The 20,089-nt window shown below is 36.1% G+C and overlaps 1 protein-coding gene across 9 annotated transcripts in view; it reads left to right on the top strand.

Moving 5' to 3' along the window:
- SLC4A7 (solute carrier family 4 member 7) overlaps positions 1 to 20,089 on the top strand; it is a 121,779-nt gene extending 101,690 nt beyond the window's left edge. For 5 of the 9 annotated variants that reach the window (XM_025272437.3, XM_025272438.3, XM_006059370.4 and 2 more), the window contains 4 exons: positions 3,367 to 3,498; positions 7,598 to 7,695; positions 13,898 to 14,005; positions 15,897 to 20,089. In XM_025272437.3, coding sequence (XP_025128222.3) covers positions 3,367 to 3,498; positions 7,598 to 7,695; positions 13,898 to 14,005; positions 15,897 to 15,978 — 420 coding nt within the window. In that variant the 3' untranslated portion in view covers positions 15,979 to 20,089. The remainder of the gene's footprint in view (positions 1 to 3,366; positions 3,499 to 7,597; positions 7,696 to 13,897; positions 14,006 to 15,896) is intronic. The other 4 variants (XM_006059372.4, XM_006059379.4, XM_006059373.4 and 1 more) reach the window with 3 other exon arrangements.

Raw genomic sequence — 20,089 nt, 5'->3', positions numbered from 1 at the left:
GGGTGTGGGTTACAAGAGTATGTGTAGTTTTCAGCAGCATCAAACTCTATATATGATATTTTTAGATATGTAAATTATATACTAAAGGAAAATATAGTTGCAATAAATATCAGAGAATAACACAACAAAGGTCATTAGAATTCCTGGTTGGGTTGAGGGTTGAAGGTCTTGATTCTGTGCTAATGCCATAGTGTTTTGATAACTGAATATTTACAAGTTGCCATCAAGTCAGCATGGCTAACACAGTATGAAATCTCATAAGAATTGACAAATAGATCTGAAAACAGGACCAATGACTTCAGAAATTTATCAGAATATATGAGAATTGACCACCTGAATATTTCATTAAAGGCAGTAAATTCACTTAATGGAAAAATAATAAAAGATTAGACTACATACTGGGAGCTATATAAAGTTGCTGAGTGATTGAGTGAAAGTTGCTCAGTCATGTCTAACTCTGCGACCCCATGGACTGTATAGTCCATGGAATTCTCCAGGCCAGAATACTGGAATGGGTAGCCTTTCCCTTCTCCAGGGGATCTTCCCAACCCAGGGATTAAACCCAGGTCCCCCACATTGCAGGTAGATTCTTTATCAGCTGAGCCACAAGGGAAGCCCAAATAAAGTTGCTATGTAATATCATATTCCGAAAGAAATAGTAAATCAATTCATGATTTAAATTTTAAAACAAGTTATAGTAAAAATTTAGAAAACTATTCATATAATTGAGTGGTTGAAGATAATTTTTCAAAGAAGGTAGGGAATCTAACAGAGAAAGAAAGATGATTTTTTGACCACATGATATTTGTTTTGTATGTCCTTAGTAAAATCAGATTGTGAACTGGGAGAAAATATTCGTTACATATAAAACAGAGAGTTTCTATCCAAACTACACAGAATTTTTAGGATTTCATGAACAGCAGTCAGTTGAAAATCAACTGGAAAAAAAGGCAAAAGGTAAGAAACAGTAAGAACAGAAGATGGAAAACTAGGCAGAATGCTCTTTGACATAAATTGCAGCAATGTCTATTTAGATCCACTTCCTAGAGTAATGAAAAATAAAAACAAATAAACAAATGAGACCTAATCAAACTTACAGACTTTTTAACAGTGAAGGAAACCATAAACAGAGCAAAAAAGACAACCCACAGAATGGGAGAAAATATCAGGAAATGATGTGACTGTCAAGGGGTTAACCTCCAGAGTACGCAAACAGTTTGTGCAACTCAATATCAAAGAAGCAAACAACCCAGATCTAAATAGACATTTCTCCAAAGAAGACATGTCACCGATGGCCAAAAAGCACGTGAAAAGATGCTTAACATCACTAGTTATCGCGTTGGTCCTCAGTTGTGTCCGCCTCTTTGTGACCCTGTGGACTATAGCTTGCAGGGTCCTCTGTCCATTGAATTTTTCCAGCAAGAATACGGGAATGGGTTGCCATTTCCTGTTCCAAGAGATCTTCCCTACCCAGGGATTGAACGTGGCAGATGGATTCCTTACCACTGCGCCACCTGGGAAGCTAATTATTAGAGACATGCAAATCAAAACTACAGCGAGGTACCGCCTCACACTGGTTAGAATGGCCTTCATCAAGAAGTCTACAAACAATAAATGCTGGCGGACTTCCCTGGTGGTCTAGTGGTTTAAAAAAAATTTACCTGCTAGTGCAGGGCACGTGGGTTCAATCTGTGGTCTGGGAAGATGCCGCATGTTGCAGAACAGCTGAAACTCGTGCGCCACAACTTCTGAAGCCCTCGCACCCTGGAGCTCATGCCTCTCAACAAGAGAAGTCACTACAGCGAGAAGCCCAAGCACCACAACTAGAGAAAACCCACGCACAGCAACAGAGACCCCACACGGCCAGAAATAAATACATCTTCAAAGAGTGCTGGAGAGGGTGTGGCAAGAAGTGCACCTCCCTGCAGTGTTGATGGGAATGTAAACTGATGCAACCGCTATGGAGGACACTATGGAGATGCCTTACAAACCAGTGCTGCTGTATGAGCCAGCAGCCCCGCTCCTGGGCATAGATCCACACAAAAGCTGTAATGCTTTAGAAAGGTGCCTGCCACCCCTGTGTTCATAACAGCGCTATTCACAGTAGCCAAGACATGGAAACAACCTAAATGGCCATCGACAGAGAAATGGAGAAGAAGATGTGGTGCGTATATACAATGGAATATTATTCAGCCATAAAAAGAACAAAATAGTGCCATTTGCAAAAACATGGATGGACCTAGACATTATCATACTAAGTGAAGTAAGTCAGAGAGAGTCAAATATCATAGGATATCACTTAATTTGTGGAATCTAAAAAAATAATAATAAAAAAATTTAAAAATTAAAAAAAAAAAGATACAAAGAAACTTATTTACAAACCAGAAACAGACTCACAAGCATAGAAAACAAATTTACTGTTACCAAAGGGGAAAGGTGGTGGGGAGGGATAAACTAGGAGTTTGGGATTAACATATATACATTACTGTATATAAAATAGAGAAACAGCAAGGTCCTATTGTATAGTACAGGGAATAACTCAGTATTCTATATGGGAGAAGAATCCGAAAAAGAATAGATTCATGTATATGTATAACTGAATCACTTTGCTGTACACTGGAAAATAATACAACATTGTAAATCAACTCTACTCAAATATAAAATAACAATTGTTTAAAAGTAAAAAAAAAAGAGAGAAAATCAAATTCCCAATGAACATTTGAAAACATCTTCAACCTTTAGCCCACCAGGCTCCTCTGCCGTGGGATTTTCCGTGCAAGAATACTGGAGTGAGTTGTCATTTCCTTCTTCAGGGGATCTTCCCAACGCGGAGATCGAACCTGCATCTCCTGTGGCTCCTGTATTGGCAGGCAGGTTCTTCACCAGCTGAGCCACCGGGGAAGCTCTTAGCAGCAGAGAAAAGCAAACTAAAGAATATTGTGTCTTTTTCACAAACATAATTTGTAGAGTAAAACCTAATGCTGGAAAGTGGGTTCTCTAATGCCTTGTTGAAGAGATTTTAAATATTATATCTACTTATATAATGTAAAGTCATCCTAAAAAATAATAATCTTGTTTGTGAAGATAATCATTATGCTTAATCTGCTTTATAATTTTATACAGAATTCAAGGGACTTATATAGGAAAAGGCTAAAAACATCATTTTCTTTAAATTTTGAGCAGAAAGTTGAAAAAGATAAATAGGTGACTAGGTTTCTTTGAAATAAGATGATGTATAAAGTAATTTTAAAATAAACTATATGAAGTGCTTTTTTATTTATGATTTCATAAACACTTTTTCTCCAGGTGATGTAATTTATATATTTTTAGATATTACTGAATATTCTTTCACTTACTTTTTTAAAGGTTCTTGCATTAGTCTTTGTTCGCAAACTCATGGATCTGTGTTTCACAAAGAGAGAGCTTAGTTGGCTTGATGATCTCATGCCAGAAAGTAAGAAAAAGAAAGAAGACGACAAAAAGAAAAAAGAGAAAGAGGTAAAAAAAAAAAAAAAAAATTCAAATGTACACTATTAACTGACTGTTTAATATTTTATACCAAGTAGTAAACACTATTATAGTCACTTCAGTGGGAATCAACTCTTTCAGTCCTCCTAAGAACCTTATTATTAAAAAGTGTTCAGCTCAGTTCAGTTGCTTGGTTATGTCCGACTCTTTGCAACCCCGTGGACTGCAGCACGCCAGGCTCCCCTGTCTGTCACCAACTCCCAGAGTTTACTCAAACTCATATCCATTGCGGAGAAGGCAGTGGCAACCCTCTCCAGTTCTCTTGCCCGGGAAATCCCCCTGGATGGAGGAGCCTGGTGGGCTGCAGTCCACAGGGTCGCACAGAGTTGGACACGACTGAGCAACTTCACTTTCACTTTCATACATTGGAGAAGGAAATGGCAACCCACTCCGGTGTTCTTGCCTGGAGACTCCCAGGGACGGGGGAGCCTGGTGGGCTGCCTATGGGGTCGCACAGAGTTGGACATGACTGAAGCGACTTAGCAGCAGCAGCAGCAGCGTGTCCATTGAGTCAGTGATGCCATCTAACCATCTTGTCCTCTGTCGTCCCATTCTCTTCCTGCCTTCAATCCCTCCCAGCATCAGGGTCTTTTCAAATGAGTCAGCTCTTCGTGTCAGGTGGCCAAAGTGTTGGAGTTTCAGCTTCAGCCTCAATCCTTCTAGTGAATATTCAGGACTGGTTTCTTTTAGGGTGGACTGATTGGATCTCCTTGCAATCCAAGGGACTCTCAAGAGTCTTGTCCAACACCACAGTTCAAAAGCATCAATTCTTTGGTGCTCAGCTTTGTTTATAGTCCAACTCTCACATCCATACATGACTATTGGAAAAATTATAGCCTTGACTAGATGGACCTTTGTTGGCAAAGTAATGTCTTTGCTCTTTAATATGCTGTCTAGGTTGGTCATATCTTTTCTTCCGAGGAGCAAGCATCTTTTAATTTCATGGCTGCAGTCACCATCTGCAGTGTTTTTTGAGCCCCCGAAAATATAAAGTCTGTCACTGTTTCCTGATCTATTTGCCATGAAGTGATGCGACTGGATGCCACGATCTTCGTTTTCTGAATGTTGAGCTTTAAGCCTACTTTTTCACTCTCCTTTTTCATCAAGAAGCTCTGTAGTTCTTCTTCACTTTCTGCCATAAGGGTGGTGTCATCTGCATATCTGAGGTTATTGATATTTCTCCCAGTAATTTAGATTCCAGCTTGTGCTTCATCCAGCCCAGCATTTCTCATGATGTACTCTGCATATAAGTTAAATAAGCAGAGTGACAATATACAGCCTTCACGTACTCCTTTTCCTATTTGGAACCAGTCTGTTGTTCCATGTCCAGTTCTAACTGTTGCTTCCTGACCTGCATACAGATTTCTCAAGAGGCAGGTCAGGTAGTCTGGTATTGCCATCTCTTTCAGAATTTTCCACAGTTTATTGTGATCCACACAGTCAAAGGCTTTGGCATAGTCAATAATGCAGAAATAGATGTTTTTCTGGACCTCCCTTGCTTTTTCGCTGATCTAGTGAATGTTGGCAATTTGATCTCTGGTTCCTCTGCCTTTTCTAAATCCATCTTGAACATCTGGAAGTTCACGTTTCACATATCGTTGAAGCCTGGCTTGGAGAATTTTGAGCATTACTTTAAAAAGTGTGCATACTTTTGTTATTTCCAGTTTACAAATAAGGAAACAGAGAGAGAGAGATTAGTAAGTAGACTGTCCTAAACACAGGCTCTTACCCATTTTACCAACTTGCCCTCAGCCCTTACATAGAGATACTTTAGAAAAATTACATATGATATGTATATAAATCAATAGCCGTAAGAATTTACCAGATAACACAGAATAATTCTACATCACAGTCTTCCATCTAACATAACCTTAAATGTACATGAGTACATTTTAGCATTCATTTTAATTTTAACAGCATTTTAATAATCTGGCATATATAAGGACAAAAGTGACATTAAGTAGATATCTTTTTATAGAAAATGTAGTAAAATTTTAGTTTTTATATTCAATATTATGTACCCTTAGTTGATTTGTATACTGAGATTTACATGAATACTCTATACTGAATTTGAAGTTTTTAACAACCAGCTCAGTACTGCAACCAGTTATGAAGGGCACATAGACACTTGAGTTATGTAGCATAGATGATTCTGTTAATTTCAGTGCCTCAGTTCATTTTCCCAGTCAGAATATTGTTTGAAAATCAAAGATAAGATAATACATTTTTAAAAGTTGTGGTCCTATTTAAATAGATCTCAAAATTACTGGGTTTTTTTCCCCTAATTTTTGAGAGAAATCAGCACAATTTATAACTTGTGTTGCATAGTTTTTATGAAAAAGCATTTATTACAGTTGCAGACAAATGCTTTTAGAAACTTGTTGGCTTTTTTTCATGGTTTGATTATTCAGTGCTGATTTATGGCAAATTACTGGTTTTATGTTTACTTTTAAATAAAAATTGTGACTTTTTAATGAGGATGTTAATTGTGAAACAGTTAAATTGAGTCTCCAAAATTTTTAAGAATTTTGTTTCCTTCAAGGCTGTGTGTGTGTGTATGTATGTATATATATATATGTAAACATAAGCTTTTGATGATTTTTCAAATAGGATATAATGTATTTATAAAATACTTAGGTAAAATTGCTTGTTTATTACTTCCTATATCACTTAGAATAAGGTCATTTGCATATCACAAAACAAAAGTAGAGCTGCCTTAAACACAAGAGTTCTTTCTTTTTGTCCTGTAAAAGGAATCTTGAAAGTTAAGTGACATTGTGTGTGGTGGTTCCACAGTTGTCAGGAACTCTGTTAGTTTCTCCCAGCCCGGCGTAGACTTTCCATGCTCAGCATCCTGTGATGGGTCAGAGTGGCTGCTGAGCGTGGGCTGCATTAGCAGCGGAGTCAGAGACAGTGGGAGGCAGCAGCAGCAGTCCCACCGTGCCACCCAGCAGTGGCATCCAGGAGGTTCCACTGGCACCACACTGAGCTGCAGGGAGTGCTGAGAAATTTAGGTTTTATTGTTTTTTAATCTTATATTGTTTTTGTTAAAACCAGGTACATGGTCACCCCCAAGTTGTGGGATTTCTTTTCGTAAGACAGGTGCTCTCTCCGTGTCTCCTGTACTGCCCCCTCTCCATCCTCATTAGGGTTGTGTCATGATTTGGGTTCATGTTTCTTAGCTTAGGTGTTCTCGACTTGAGGGGATGGTCAGAAAAGGGGCTGCTGCTGGCAGCATATGGCCTGTTGTACATCCTCCATAGACAGGACTGGCTCCCAGGACAAGCAGTTGTTTGGCTCTAAATGTCAGTGTTGCTAAGACTGAGAAACCCCCACTTTATCCAAGTGAGGTTTTGCTTATATTGTATTGTAATGAGAGCCATGAGATTTCACAAAATTTTGTTGCTCATTGTACATGGTGTGTATGTGCTCAGTCATGCCTGACTCTTTGCAGCCCCATGGACTGGACCTGGCCAGGCTCCCCTGTCCATGGAATTTTCTAGGCAAGAATACTGGAGTGGGTTACCAGTTCCTTCTCCAGGGGATCTTTCCAACCCAGGGATTGAACCCGCATCTCTTGTGTCTCCTGCCTTGGCAGGCAGATTCTTTACCACTTGCGCCACCTGGGAAGCCCCCCTCTCATTGTGTACCTGTGTAATACTTGATAATAAAATTTATGGAGATTTTCCTGGCAGTCCAATGGTTAGGACTCTGCACTTTGAATAGTCAGAGAGCTAGGATCCCTTGTGCTATGTGGAGTCGCCAAAAGTAATGCTAATAGTAGTAAATTTTAAAAATAAAATTCATGTAGCTAAATTGATATTTAAATAGTACTAATGATTAACTCCCAGAGCTGGAAGTTATAACCCTTAAAAATTAATCTTTACAAGTGATTGTTTTCACCTTGTGTTACAAGTATGTGTTCATAATAATAAAATGAAATTTTCAGTCATGGCAAGTTAAATAAATATTGTCAGTTTGGTTGTCTGATTCTTTAAGATGTTGATATATCAGTTGGTCCTGGAAATATTCTGGGAAAAGTCACCTCTACACGTCTGTTCTTTTCAAGGAAGCTGAACGAATGCTCCAAGCTGGTGAAGACACTGTGCACCTTCCATTTGAAGGGGGAAGCCTCCTGCAGATTCCAGTAAAGGCGCTAAAATACAGGTGAGATGCAGCTTTGCATTTTAAAATGTGCTTCACTTACACGACAGTTGCATGAATGAGCCATGCGGTGTGTCTCTAAAGTCATGATGCCTATTTTTTAAACAATGACAAACACTGCACCTGACGTGTAGGCTGAAGGAGGGCTTCCTGCAGGTGGAAGAGGAAGTTGCTCACTCCTTCCCCTCCCGCTCGCGGACAGCAGCAGGATGGAGTGGGCAGGGAGAGACCTTGGCTTCCACACAGTCCAACACAGATTGTCCTGTCGTTCTCACTCCTTCTGTTTCAGTGAAGTTTAAACCCAGTCTTAGGATACTCCCATGCTCTCAGTAGTACAACTTTATTTTTTTCCCTTGCCCTCATTATGACGGAGGTTGGTGCGTGCTAGAAAATAACGCTTGTGGACGACCTTCCCACAGGTGACAGTGTTTAGAGGCCCTGGAACTCTCCTTCAGTTTTCAAAGGTGTCTTCTGCCCATTGCCAGTGAGGGCTCATACTAGGGAAAAATTAATGTTTATCATGTATAGTTTATCATACATGATTTTGGCGATTTGTATTAAAATCTACAAACTAAATATAGAGGTTGGGAAATGTAAGCTTTTTTCTTTAGCTTTAAAAACTTATATGATTTATTTTTTAATTTTTTTTAATATAAATTTATTTATTTTAATTGGAGGCTAATTACTTTACAATATTGTATTGGTTTTGCCATACATCAACATGTATCCACCACGGGTGTACACGTGTTCCCCATCCTGAACCCCGCTCCCACCTCCCTTCCCATACCATCCCTCTGGGTCATCCCAGTGCACGAGCCCCAAGCGTCCTGTATCCTGCATCGAACCTGGACTGGCGATTCATTTCACATATGATATTATATATGTTTCACTGCCATTCTCCCAAATCATCCCACCCTCTCCCTCTCCCTCAGAGTCCAAAAGACTGTTCTATACATCTTTGTCTCTCTTGCTGTCTCGCATACAGGGTTATCGTTACCATCTTTCTACATTCCATATATGTGCGTTATTATACTGTATTGGTGTTTTTCTTTCTGGCTTACTTCACTCTGTATAATAGGCTCCAGTTTCATCCACCTCATTAGAACTAATTCAAATGTATTCTTTTTAATGGCTGGATAATACTCCATTGTGTATATGTACCACAGCTTTCTTATCCATTCATTTGCTGATAGACATCTAGGTTGCTTCCATGTCCTGGTTATTATAAACAGTGCTGCGATGAACATTGGGGTACACGTGTCTCTTTGAATTCTGGTTTCCTTGGTGTGTATGCCCAGCAGTGGGGTTGCTGGGTCGTATGGCAGTTCTATTTCCAGTTTTTTAAGGAATCTCCACATTGTTCTCCATAGTGGCTGTACTAGTTTGCATTCCCACCAACAGTGTAAGAGGGTTCCCTTTTCTCCACACCCTCTCCAGCATTTATTGCTTGTAGACTTTTTGGATAGCAGCCATTCTGACTGGCGTGAAATGGTACTTCATTGTGGTTTTGATTTGTGAAGAATTGATGCTTTGGAACTGTGGTGTTGGAGAAGACTCTTGAGAGTCCCTTGGACTGCAAGGAGGTCCAACCAGTCCATTCTGAAGGAGATCAGCCCTGGGATTTCTTTGGAAGGAATGATGCTAAAGCTGAAACTCCAGTACTTTGGCCACCTCATGCGAAGAGTTGACTCATTGGAAAAGACTCTGATGTTGGGAGGGATTGGGGGCAAGAGGAGAAGGGGACGACAGAGGATGAGATGGCTGGATGGCATCACTGACTCGATGGACGTGAGTCTGAGTGAACTCCAGGAGTTGGTGATGGACAGGGAGGCCTGAAGTGCTGCGATTCATGGGGTCGCAAAGAGTCGGACATGACTGAGCGACTGATCTGATCTGATCTGATCTGATAATGAGTGATGCTGAGCATCTTTTCATGTGTTTGTTAGCCACCTGTTCGTCTTCTTTGGAGAAATGTCTGTTTAGTTCTTTGGCCCATTTTTTGATTGGGTCGTTTGTTTTTCTGGAATTGAGCTGCAGGAGTTGCTTGTATATTTTGAGATTAATTCTTTGTCAGTTGCTTCATTTGCTATTATTTTCTCCCATTCTGAAGGCTGTCTTTTCACCTTGCTTATAGTTTCCTTTGTTGTGCAGAAGCTTTTAATTTCAATTAGGTTCCATTTGTTTATTTTTGCTTTTGTTTCCAATATTCTGGGAGGTGGGTCATAGAGCATCCTGCTGTGATTTGCCTATGTTCTCCTCTAGGAGTTTTATAGTTTTTGGTCTTACGTTTAGATCTTTAATCCATTTTGAGTTTATTTATTTTTGTGTGTGATGTTAGAAAGTGTTCTAGTTTCATTCTTTTACAAGTGGTTGACCAGTTTTCCCAGCACCACTTGTTAAAGAGATTGTCTTTTCTCCATTGTATATTCTTGCCTCCTTTGTCAAAGATAAGGTGTCCATAGGTGCGTGGATTTATCTCGGGGCTTTCCATTTTGTTCCATTGATCTATATTTCTGTCTTTGTGCCAGTACCAGTCTTGATGACTGTGGCTTTGTAGTAGAGCCTGAAGTCAGGCAGGTTGATTCCTCCAGTTCCATTCTTCTTTCTCAAGATTGCTTTGGCTATTCAAGGGTTTTTGTATTTCCATACAAATTGTGAAATTATTTGTTCTAGCTCTGAGAAAAATACCTTTGGTAGCTTTATAGGGATTGCATTGAATCTATAGATTGCTTTGGGTAGTATACTCATTTTCACTATATTGATTCTTCCAATCCATGAACACGGTATATTTCTCCATCTATTAGTGTCCTCTTTGATTTCTTTCACCAGTGTTTTATAGTTTTCTATATATAGGTCTTTTGTTTCTTTAGGTAAATATATTCCTAAGTATTATTCTTTTTATTGCAATGGTGAATGAAATTGTTTCCTTAATTTCTCTTTCTATTTTCTCATTATTAGTGTACAGGAATGCAAGGGATTTCTGTGTGTTGATTTTATATCCTGCAACTTTACTATATTCATTGATTAGCTCTAGTAATTTTCTGGTGGAGTCTTCAGGGTTTTCTATGTAGAGGATCATGTCATCTGCAAACAGTGAGAGTTTTACTTCTTTTTTTCCAATTTGGATTCCAAATTTCTTTCTTTTTCTGCTCTGATTGCTGTGGCCAAAACTTCCAAAACTACGTTGAATAGTAGTGGTGAAAGTGGGCACACTTGTCTTGTTCCTGACTTTAGGAGAAATGCTTTCAATTTTTCACCATTGAAGATAATGTTTGCTGTGGGTTTGTCATATATAGCTTTTATTGTGTTGAGGTATGTTCCTTCTATTCCTGCTTTCTGGAGAGTTTTTATCATAAATGGATGTTGAATTTTGTCAAAGGCTTTCTCTGCATCTATTGAGATAATCATATGGCTTTTATTTTTCAATTTGTTAATGTGGTGTATTACATTGATTGATCTGCAGATATTGAAGAATCCTTGCATCCCTGGGATAAAGCCCACTTGTTCATGATATATGATCCTTTTAATGTGTTGTTGGATTCTGATTGCTAGAATTTTGTTAAGGATTTTTGCATCTATGTTCATCAGTGATATTGGCCTGTAGTTTTCTTTTTTTGTGGCATCTTTGCCAGGTTTTGGTATTAGGGTGATGGTGGCCTCATAGAATGAGTTTGGAAGAAAAACTTCTATGATTTATTTACACATCTGATTCATCTGTATATTTATTCTGTTTACAAATAGCCATATATAGTACAAAATTCAGTTTTAGAAGGTATATAGGTTCCTTCCTTGACCAGTTAATGGAAAATGTTGTTAATATCTAATTATCTTGCTTCAACCTTTTTTCATTTTTAACTTTATAGTTTTTAGAGAGGTCACATTTGGACTCTATGTGTTGATTAGTTTTGACAATGAATTCACAAATAATTTTTCTCTAATACTTTTTACTATTAATTTTTATCATGGGTATCCTTTCATGATTTTCCCTCAAATTTGTATATATCTTAAATGGCAAGTATAGACATTTTGATATATCCATGTATAGTGCTCTGCTTCTCTAGATTCTGTAAATGTTTGTTAAATGAATCAATGTATTGACTTCGTGCTAAAAAGAGGGTGCAAGTGAAAGTCTTAGTTGCTTAGTCGTATTTGACTGTTTGCAACCCCATGGACTGTAGCCCACCGCGCTCCTCTGTCTGTGGAACTCTCCAGGTAAGAATACTTGAGTGAGTTGCCGTTCCCTTCTCCAGGGGATCTTCCCAACCCAGGGATAAAATTCAGGTCTCCTGCATTGGAGGCAGATTCTTCAGCGTCTGAGCCTCCAGGGAGGTCCAAAAAGAGTATAGGAACTGCCATGGTAGTTACTGGTGACTCAGCAGTTTGCTGAGATGTTGGCCACTTAATTTCTGTAGGACCTACATTAGCTTTTCCTTACTGTGATTACACATGGACCTTGACAAATATAAGTGGAGTCCATACTTATACTTTCTGATATTTAACACAAAGAATGGGTATACATACGTATATTTACTTTGTCTACTGATGACATGAGCCATGATTAATGTCATTTTGCTTAAAACTTGAATATCCAGAATGCCAGGAATTGGCTGACCTGTTTGTCTGCCAGAACTTTAAGTCTACCTGCTTTGGATTTGTTTGTGTGTGTGTGTGTGTTAGTCACTTAGTCATGTCCGACTCTGCAACCTCATGGACTGTGTAGCCCACTGGACTACAGTGGAATTCTCCAGGCACAAATACTTTGAGTGGGTAGCCATTCCCTTCTCCAAGATTTGGATTATATGCCATAAAAATGAAGTAAGATAGCTTAGCAACACAGGAAAGCATTTGGAAACTGTAAAGTCCTACAAAATATGAAAATAATTTATTGAATGTAGATAAAATTTTTTCCATCTGGTTTTTACTTTGGAGGTAAACAAAATGTCTACTTTCTTCAGAGGGGGAGTCTCAATTTCTACTAATGGGAAAGTAGAGAAGAAACATTTAGAACCTAGAAAGTGTTTCAGGCATTTCTCTTTTCAATTATTGGAAGTTGGCAACTGAGCAAAGAAACATTTTCTTGGGGTAGACTGGGTTTCAGGTACTGCCATGGTGAATCTGGGTGTCCAGATGTGTGCGCTTGTAAAAACTTGGTAAAGCAGCCTTGGAGACTTTCCAGAGATTCTGTCACTCATTTCTGTAGTCTTCCATCATCAATGATGTGCAGACTTAACGTGTGAACAAAGGCCTGCTCTGTAGCCTTTTATAACTTAGCTGCCACCACACTGTTAATTTAACATCTGTTTTGACATTTGTATTCGTTGTTTGTTTGCATGAAATATTTTTGTTTGGGTGAAGAAAAAGGACTTGTAAGTGTGTTTCTATTAACTTCCTAGTACTTTCTTGTTACTTGCGACTGACAACCTTAAGCTCCAAGTTATTTATGGATGTCTTCATTACTGGACTTGGGGCCTTGAGGTAATTTTTGCAGTATTTCCTAGAGCCACAGTATAATTACATTTGTTTCTTACAATGAAAGGAAGTATTTTGTTCTTTGGATTTTGATAAATTTTATATATTAATAGTAACACTTTGAGGCTACCATATTACTGATATTGTAATAACCAGCTAAAAGTGGTACTGACAAACCTTTTTGGTATTTTATCTGTTGAAGTATTTTAATTTCTAATTTTAAAGCATCCCGTTTCCCAGAATTCTTTTTAATGATTTGTAAAAACTTTGAAAAAAATGTTTTAAGTCCTAGTTGTTACTTTTCCTTATGTACTTTGGATAGTTGTTTGCTGCAACTGGAATTTGTGCAGATTATAAAAGTTTTCTAATTGACTTGATGCTGTATCACTTTTTATATTTAAAAGCACATTAATATATTCTTTCCTGTTATTTTAATAGTATACTTATAGCCAAGATAATCACCTTTGAGTATCATTGCCAAATTAATTAGTCTCATTCCTAGTTCTGATTATAAGGAAAGATGCAGTTTTTCCTTTATAATAGACCTTTATAATAGAGACCTTTATAATAGAACTCCAAAGTACTGATATCTTGCTGGACCTTGGTTTAAGTGCATGGCAAAGAGTTTTCTCAATTTTAAGTTGATGAAAGCATATATTACATAGATAATAAGAATGACAGTATTAATGCTTTTGCAGGTACTGAATACTAACCAGAAAGTGTGTTTGTTCTTCAGTGTTGATCCCTCAGTTGTTAACATATCAGATGAAATGGCCAAAACTGCACAGTGGAAGGCACTGTCCATGAACACTGAGAATGCCAAAGTAACCAGACCTAACACGAGGTAGCTGTAACAATTTATGCATTTTCTAACTGTAGCGACTTCTAGTTTACTTATGGATAGCTATTTAGGAAACCATTCAATTTAACTCAATTTACGTAATTTATATTCTCCTTACTTAACAAAACCAACATTTTTTTCTTCCTCTTTTCCTTCTTCATCTGTCCATCATTTTACTGTGTCCTGGAGCAGATATGGGTACTGATTTTTTTTTTTTTTTTTAATTTATAGTTGCCTACTTCAAAAAAAAAGAATTGGCATTATATTGTAATAAAAATAAATATATACATATGGAATAAATATATAAAAGATCAGAAACCACATAAAGAAAAAAAATTACCAAGGGTTGAATACTAAAATAGAATGCTGCCTCAGTTATGCTCTGATGGTCCCCCCAGAAATATACCTTGTTTTGTTTTGTTTCAGCCTACTCTATCTTCTGATGAGGTAAACATTTTCCTAGGAGATACTTGTAAGAAATTTAATCCATGATTGTAAAGGCCATTTAGTTTTATAATGAACCATGTATTACACAACTGTTTCATAACCCCTTATGTTTCTTGTTATGTAATAACTCTTTTTTTCTTTCTTTCTCCCTCACTTTAAGACCTAAACTTCAGGAATTCTGACTTGATAATCATTAGTACTTTAACCCCTCATGTCTCTGGAGAAATTAGGTATTATCCTGTAGAATACTCAGTCATTCAGAGTCAACAGAAACTTATTTTGTGTATACTTTGTTCCAGACACTGTATTAGACATATATGCTTTATTAGACTGTATATGCAGCTTGGGTGTCAGATTAAAACTTCCCGGCAAGCAGTCACAGGTTTTTCCATCTTTCCCTTCCTCCTTTAGAACTTTGCTTTTGCTTAATCTTTGTTACCAGATTTTTTTTTTTTTTTTTTTTGCTTTTCTCCCATCATTTCTTGAGTTTTAATTCTCTAAGCTAGACTGTTTCCTTCACTTATATATATGATCTCAAAAGTTTTAAAGTTAAACTTTTTGTTATTTTGGATTATTTCATGCAGCTCAAATTTCACTAGATACTCTTTTAGTAATTTTTAGTAATTTTCAACTCCTGTCAGCACCCCTGGCCCACAATGTTAGTATAAAGACCTTAGACTAATATTATTTTGTCTTTTGTAAGTACTTCTGCCTTTCATTCAGGTTGCCCCTCAATTCAAAATAGCTTAGGAGGAAAGAGAATGTTTTGTTATGTTGTTCAACAGAAGAATGTTTGAGGTGTCTTCTTCAATTTTGTCTGGAGAAGGCAGCAGCAAACCATAGCATGTTTCTATATTTTGAAAAATGTTCAAAGCCCAGATATTCTTATTATAATTAACCAGTTAAATTCATGTACACAGAATCATTGTTTTTGATATTAACTTGAAAATGTAGAATCTTGTATTTGTGAACTTTGGGGAGATAAGGTTTAGAAATTTGTTCCATTTTGCAGGAAATTATCTGATGTTTATTTATACTGACAAAGGTTAAATAATTTTTTAAATATTAAATATTTAAATAGTTGTTTAAATTATTTAAATTTGATTAAATATTTGTCAGTAAAAGTCAAGTGTTACAACTGTTCATATATAAAGTAAAACTATTAAGTCAAGCATAGTCTTCATACCCTAACCAATTTTGAGTTGTAAGAAAATGTGAATTTCAGTGGCAAAAATATCTATTAAAAAGCTAAGACTTTTTAATATTTGCCTTTGGGCATCAAAGTTTACTGATATGAAAAGAAAGCAGTAAGATAGTAATGGCAGCTGGTATGTTTATAGTATGAATAGCCATCTCAAAGGTATTATGGATATTTACTGTTGGCCATGTGTGAATGTAATATTTGACCATTTCAAAATTACTTATTCTCATTCTTTATTTTAAATAGCCCTGAAAAACCTGTAAGTGTGAAAATAAATTTTGAAGATGAACCAAGAAAGAAATACCTGGATGCTGAAACTTCATTATAGATTTGAACCAAGAAGAATTATATATACAGATAGATTAGATACATATACATATATGTGTGTGTATATATAACGTGTGTGTTTCATGTTGCTATATATAACAATATTGTATGTCATGCCCCTTATGCGTGACTATTGGGTTTTTTTCTTTTTTTTTTTTTTTGAAGTACTGTCTGAAGTTTGTTAGGAGCACCATGGAGACTGTGTTTATAATGAAATGGTCTCTTGGAAGTGAGGTACATGGTTCTTACTAATCAAATATTTATTTTTCTGTTGGAAGTTTTTTTTTCTGTTCTGCAGTAGAAAAGTGTGGGAAAATGCGTTCAGTCTACTTTTCTTTAAATCTGTTCTTTAAAAAAAATAATCTTTAAATCTATTTAAATCAGTGGCAGTTCATACCAACCTTAAGTGATATGTGTTTTGTCCATATTTTTAAATTTTTTCCTTGAGTTGCTAGAAATGTTCCCATATGACTTCCCTTCTGCTAGTGCGCTGAGGGGAGAGCAGGGCGCTCTGCCTGTGCGGGGGCGTGGATGCCGCTGCGTCCCTCCTCCCTTATGCGTCCATCACGTTTCACAGTTTATGGCAACCTTCTGGCTGCAGAGGTACAACAGTGGAAGCTTTCTAGATAAGACCTACACTTTTGACCTTTATATTTTTGAAATGTATTTTAAACCTTAAAACCCCCACATCTAGGTTTCCATTCTGATAAACAAGTAAAATTGCAAGTGATTTTATAATTTAACCCTGGTACCAGTCATTAGTTAATGAATTTTAAAAGCTATAAAATACCAGTTTAAACTAGTTAAACTTTGTTGCCTTTATAGAATTTTTTTTCTATATCCTAATACCCTTTTAGAGCCCCATATGCCCACTCTGTTCTCTACTTTTGATGTCTTTTATGTAAAATGTGGTTAGTTTGTATCAGGTTCAAGTTCTTGATTATTTTTCTGTAAGTATAATTAATCAGGAGTCAGAATTCTCTTAAGTGGGTTAATGATCAGTATTACTTTATTAAGAATTACCTTTCATTTTCTCTTTACGTTGTTCTTTCTGTTGTATAGGTAATGTTTAATAGATTGTTATCTGTGATTTCATTTTAAGATATTTAATTTATTTTAATTGATATGATGCTTAAATGTTATATAAACATTTGAAAAGATGACACATATAGAGTAAATTTAATGTAGACAGTTGGTGCTCACTTGCGTTTATGGTTTATTATCTGATACATCTTTGATATAAAGCACTGCCATATTTGTATTTTAAAAGAAATTTAGATTTACTATGTGTATAGCTCAGATTGATGACATTCTTCCTAGTTTGTGTTTGTGTGTTTTATTTAGATTTTGGTTTTCTGAGCTGTCTTTTTAACTTCTAGCAAATCTTTTTAGTCATCTTTTATATACTTTTTAGCTCCATATGAAATAAATAAATATTGTTCTTGTTAAGCCTGTAGGACTGGATGAATGGGGTTGTGAAACTGATTTGGCAAAAGGATGATTTCTAAAAACCAAACGAGTATTGAGAAGCCACTGAAATACTGAAAATGATAACATGAATGTTAGGATGAAAATTTCAATGAAATCCCAGTGCTCTCTTTAATCAGTTCTAATCAAAGTACAAAAGTATGAAGAATTGATCTTATAGAAGATCATGAGCGATGCCCAAAGCTGATGTTTTAGCAATTCTAGCAATCCATTCCAAACTACTTAACATGAAATTTCCACATCTAAGACCATGTTACCCAATGCTAGTTAAAATAACAGATTCACCTTCTGCCTCATGGGAGGCTGGAAATGTAACTAATTTTCTTTAGAAAGTGTAGCTGGCATCTTTTGGCGCTGCCTAAAGAAGAGAGATGCTGTGGTACTTGGTGAGAGAGTGTTACCCAGGGTGCTTGTTACTGTTACGAGCTTCCAGTGAAGTGAGTCCTTTTTGTTCATAGCAGCATAATCCTTTCCAAAGACCCCAGTATTTGCTGCTACAATTTTGTAAACTGCCCTGATTAACCTGAACAAGATGATTTCCTCACATCATTTCCTTGGGTCTGGACGTCACAGGGTTAACAAAATGTGCTTATTTTACAGGAAGTATATTTTAAAATTTAAACTGAAACCTCCTTGGGATCATAGTGTTTATGTGATTTTATTTAATTATGAAAACTGGCTATCCAGTGCCAGAAAAACCATGACTTGCAGAATGCTTTGCACTCCATGTTTTTACTGTTTTAATTGTAAAATAGTTTCTGCTTTCTTTTGACTACTTGACTTACCAAATGATCTGATATGACTACTCCATTGAAAAGCAAAGCTAATTCATGTTTAAGTAATAGCTTGTTTTATGTGGCTATGATATTTTCCCACCGTTTTTGGAAAATAACCATCATGGATAGCATTCTTTGAAAGATAGTGAATACTTTAATTTAATACTTATATTGATTTTTAAATGTTGCCTTAAACGTGTATAGATGAGCAGTAGTGATTGCTATGTACTGATTTACCTCAAGGTGCAAAAGTATTAATAAACCTGTGCATATTCCATTTATAAAATAAAGTCATAGAAACAGCCCTGCACTTCCTCAGATGCCTTGGTCTCCAGGATAGAGCTCAGAGCTGCTGAGTACCCGGGCTGCGGGGCCGCTCAGGACACTCTTTCTTCCACCGGTTTTATTTATTATAGACATCTGTTTACAGAGACTAATAACATCCTCATGTTGACCACCTGAAATTTAGTTTCTTTTGAATACTATTTCACTCTAATATTGCAGCTTTGGGGAAGACAATGAACTCTAGTTACTTCCTTGTGATAAAAGGATGATGCTCTATATTCTCTAATATTAAATACACAAAGTGAGGTGCATGATCTGTCTAATGGCTGTTGTCTGTGTGAGTGTGCCTGTGTGAATGATGTGGTCAATCATAAATCTCTCAATTTGTTTTAAAAAGCTGTGGCATATCATTGTTCATATTTGCCAAGTCTATAAAATGTGTAGGACAATTTTTTATGTGCTAATGCATGTATTTATAAAGCAGATTTCTTTACCACTCAAAATTACTAACTTTTCCTTTATCCATTTAAAAAACCATTTCTGTTTCTTCCATATACCCAAAGTTTATGTATATATGTAATAGCTTTCTAATCTTTTCCTTTTGCAAAAAGTAGGTTCAAAATTCTGTAAAAAGAAAAGTGGTTTCTGAAACAGAGGTATGACACCAGAGCTTGCTGTTTTTAAAGGATTGTATCATGTACAACAGTTATGTAAATGTGCTCAACAGTATAACATGTGAATCCTGTTTTAAAGTGCTCAGATTTCGGATGTATAAGCCATTGATATAACATTGTAATTCAAAAATGTTTAAATTAAATAATTTAATGTTTTAAATTTATTTATGTAGATCACATCATTGTTATCATATGCAATAGAACTATGTGAACTGTTTTTTGGTTTAGTCCAACAACTATTTATTTTTTTAGAAAGTTAAAGACTTTAAGGACATTCAAAATTTTAAATAGTGTTCATAATTCAGAACTTGGCAATTTTAATGTAAAGTTGGTACTTTTCTAACTTTAAAAAGTAAGTGTCAATAGTTGGAAATGGAATCATCTAAAGATAATTTTTTAATTTAATTAGCATAGATTGACTTCTGCAGTTGACTTAGAGTAATTGTTTTTTTAATCAGATTTTTGTGCATTGATTGATTTTTGTGTTGTGGTCTTCCTTTTGTTACTTTCATATTAAAAGGTATTTTTTGTTTTGTTTTGGGGGGTTTATCTTCCAGTGTTTACTCCGTTTAAATAAATAGAAATTGAATTTTATTGTTCATTTATACAGTATTTGATAGCTTGGTATAATAAGAACAGTACAGTTCTAATTTTTATGACTTTTATAATTATCAATACAATGATATTTTCTATTATAATAAAATCCAAAGTAAATTAAACATTTAAAATGTAGAACTGATATTTTTAATCTATATGAAGTACAAGTATCTACCAGTCTAGAATGTGAATAATCTTGCTTTTCAAATCTGTTTCATAATATTAGAAGAAAACTATTTTTTGGAGTTGTTATTGAAGTTGAAAGAGCAATAAAAGTCTACTGAATCAGTCA

The sequence above is a fragment of the Bubalus bubalis genome, chromosome 21 (genome assembly GCF_019923935.1).
Source record: "Bubalus bubalis isolate 160015118507 breed Murrah chromosome 21, NDDB_SH_1, whole genome shotgun sequence".
Taxonomy (NCBI): Eukaryota; Metazoa; Chordata; class Mammalia; order Artiodactyla; family Bovidae; genus Bubalus; species Bubalus bubalis.
This window is presented reverse-complemented; position numbering and strand designations above follow the sequence as displayed.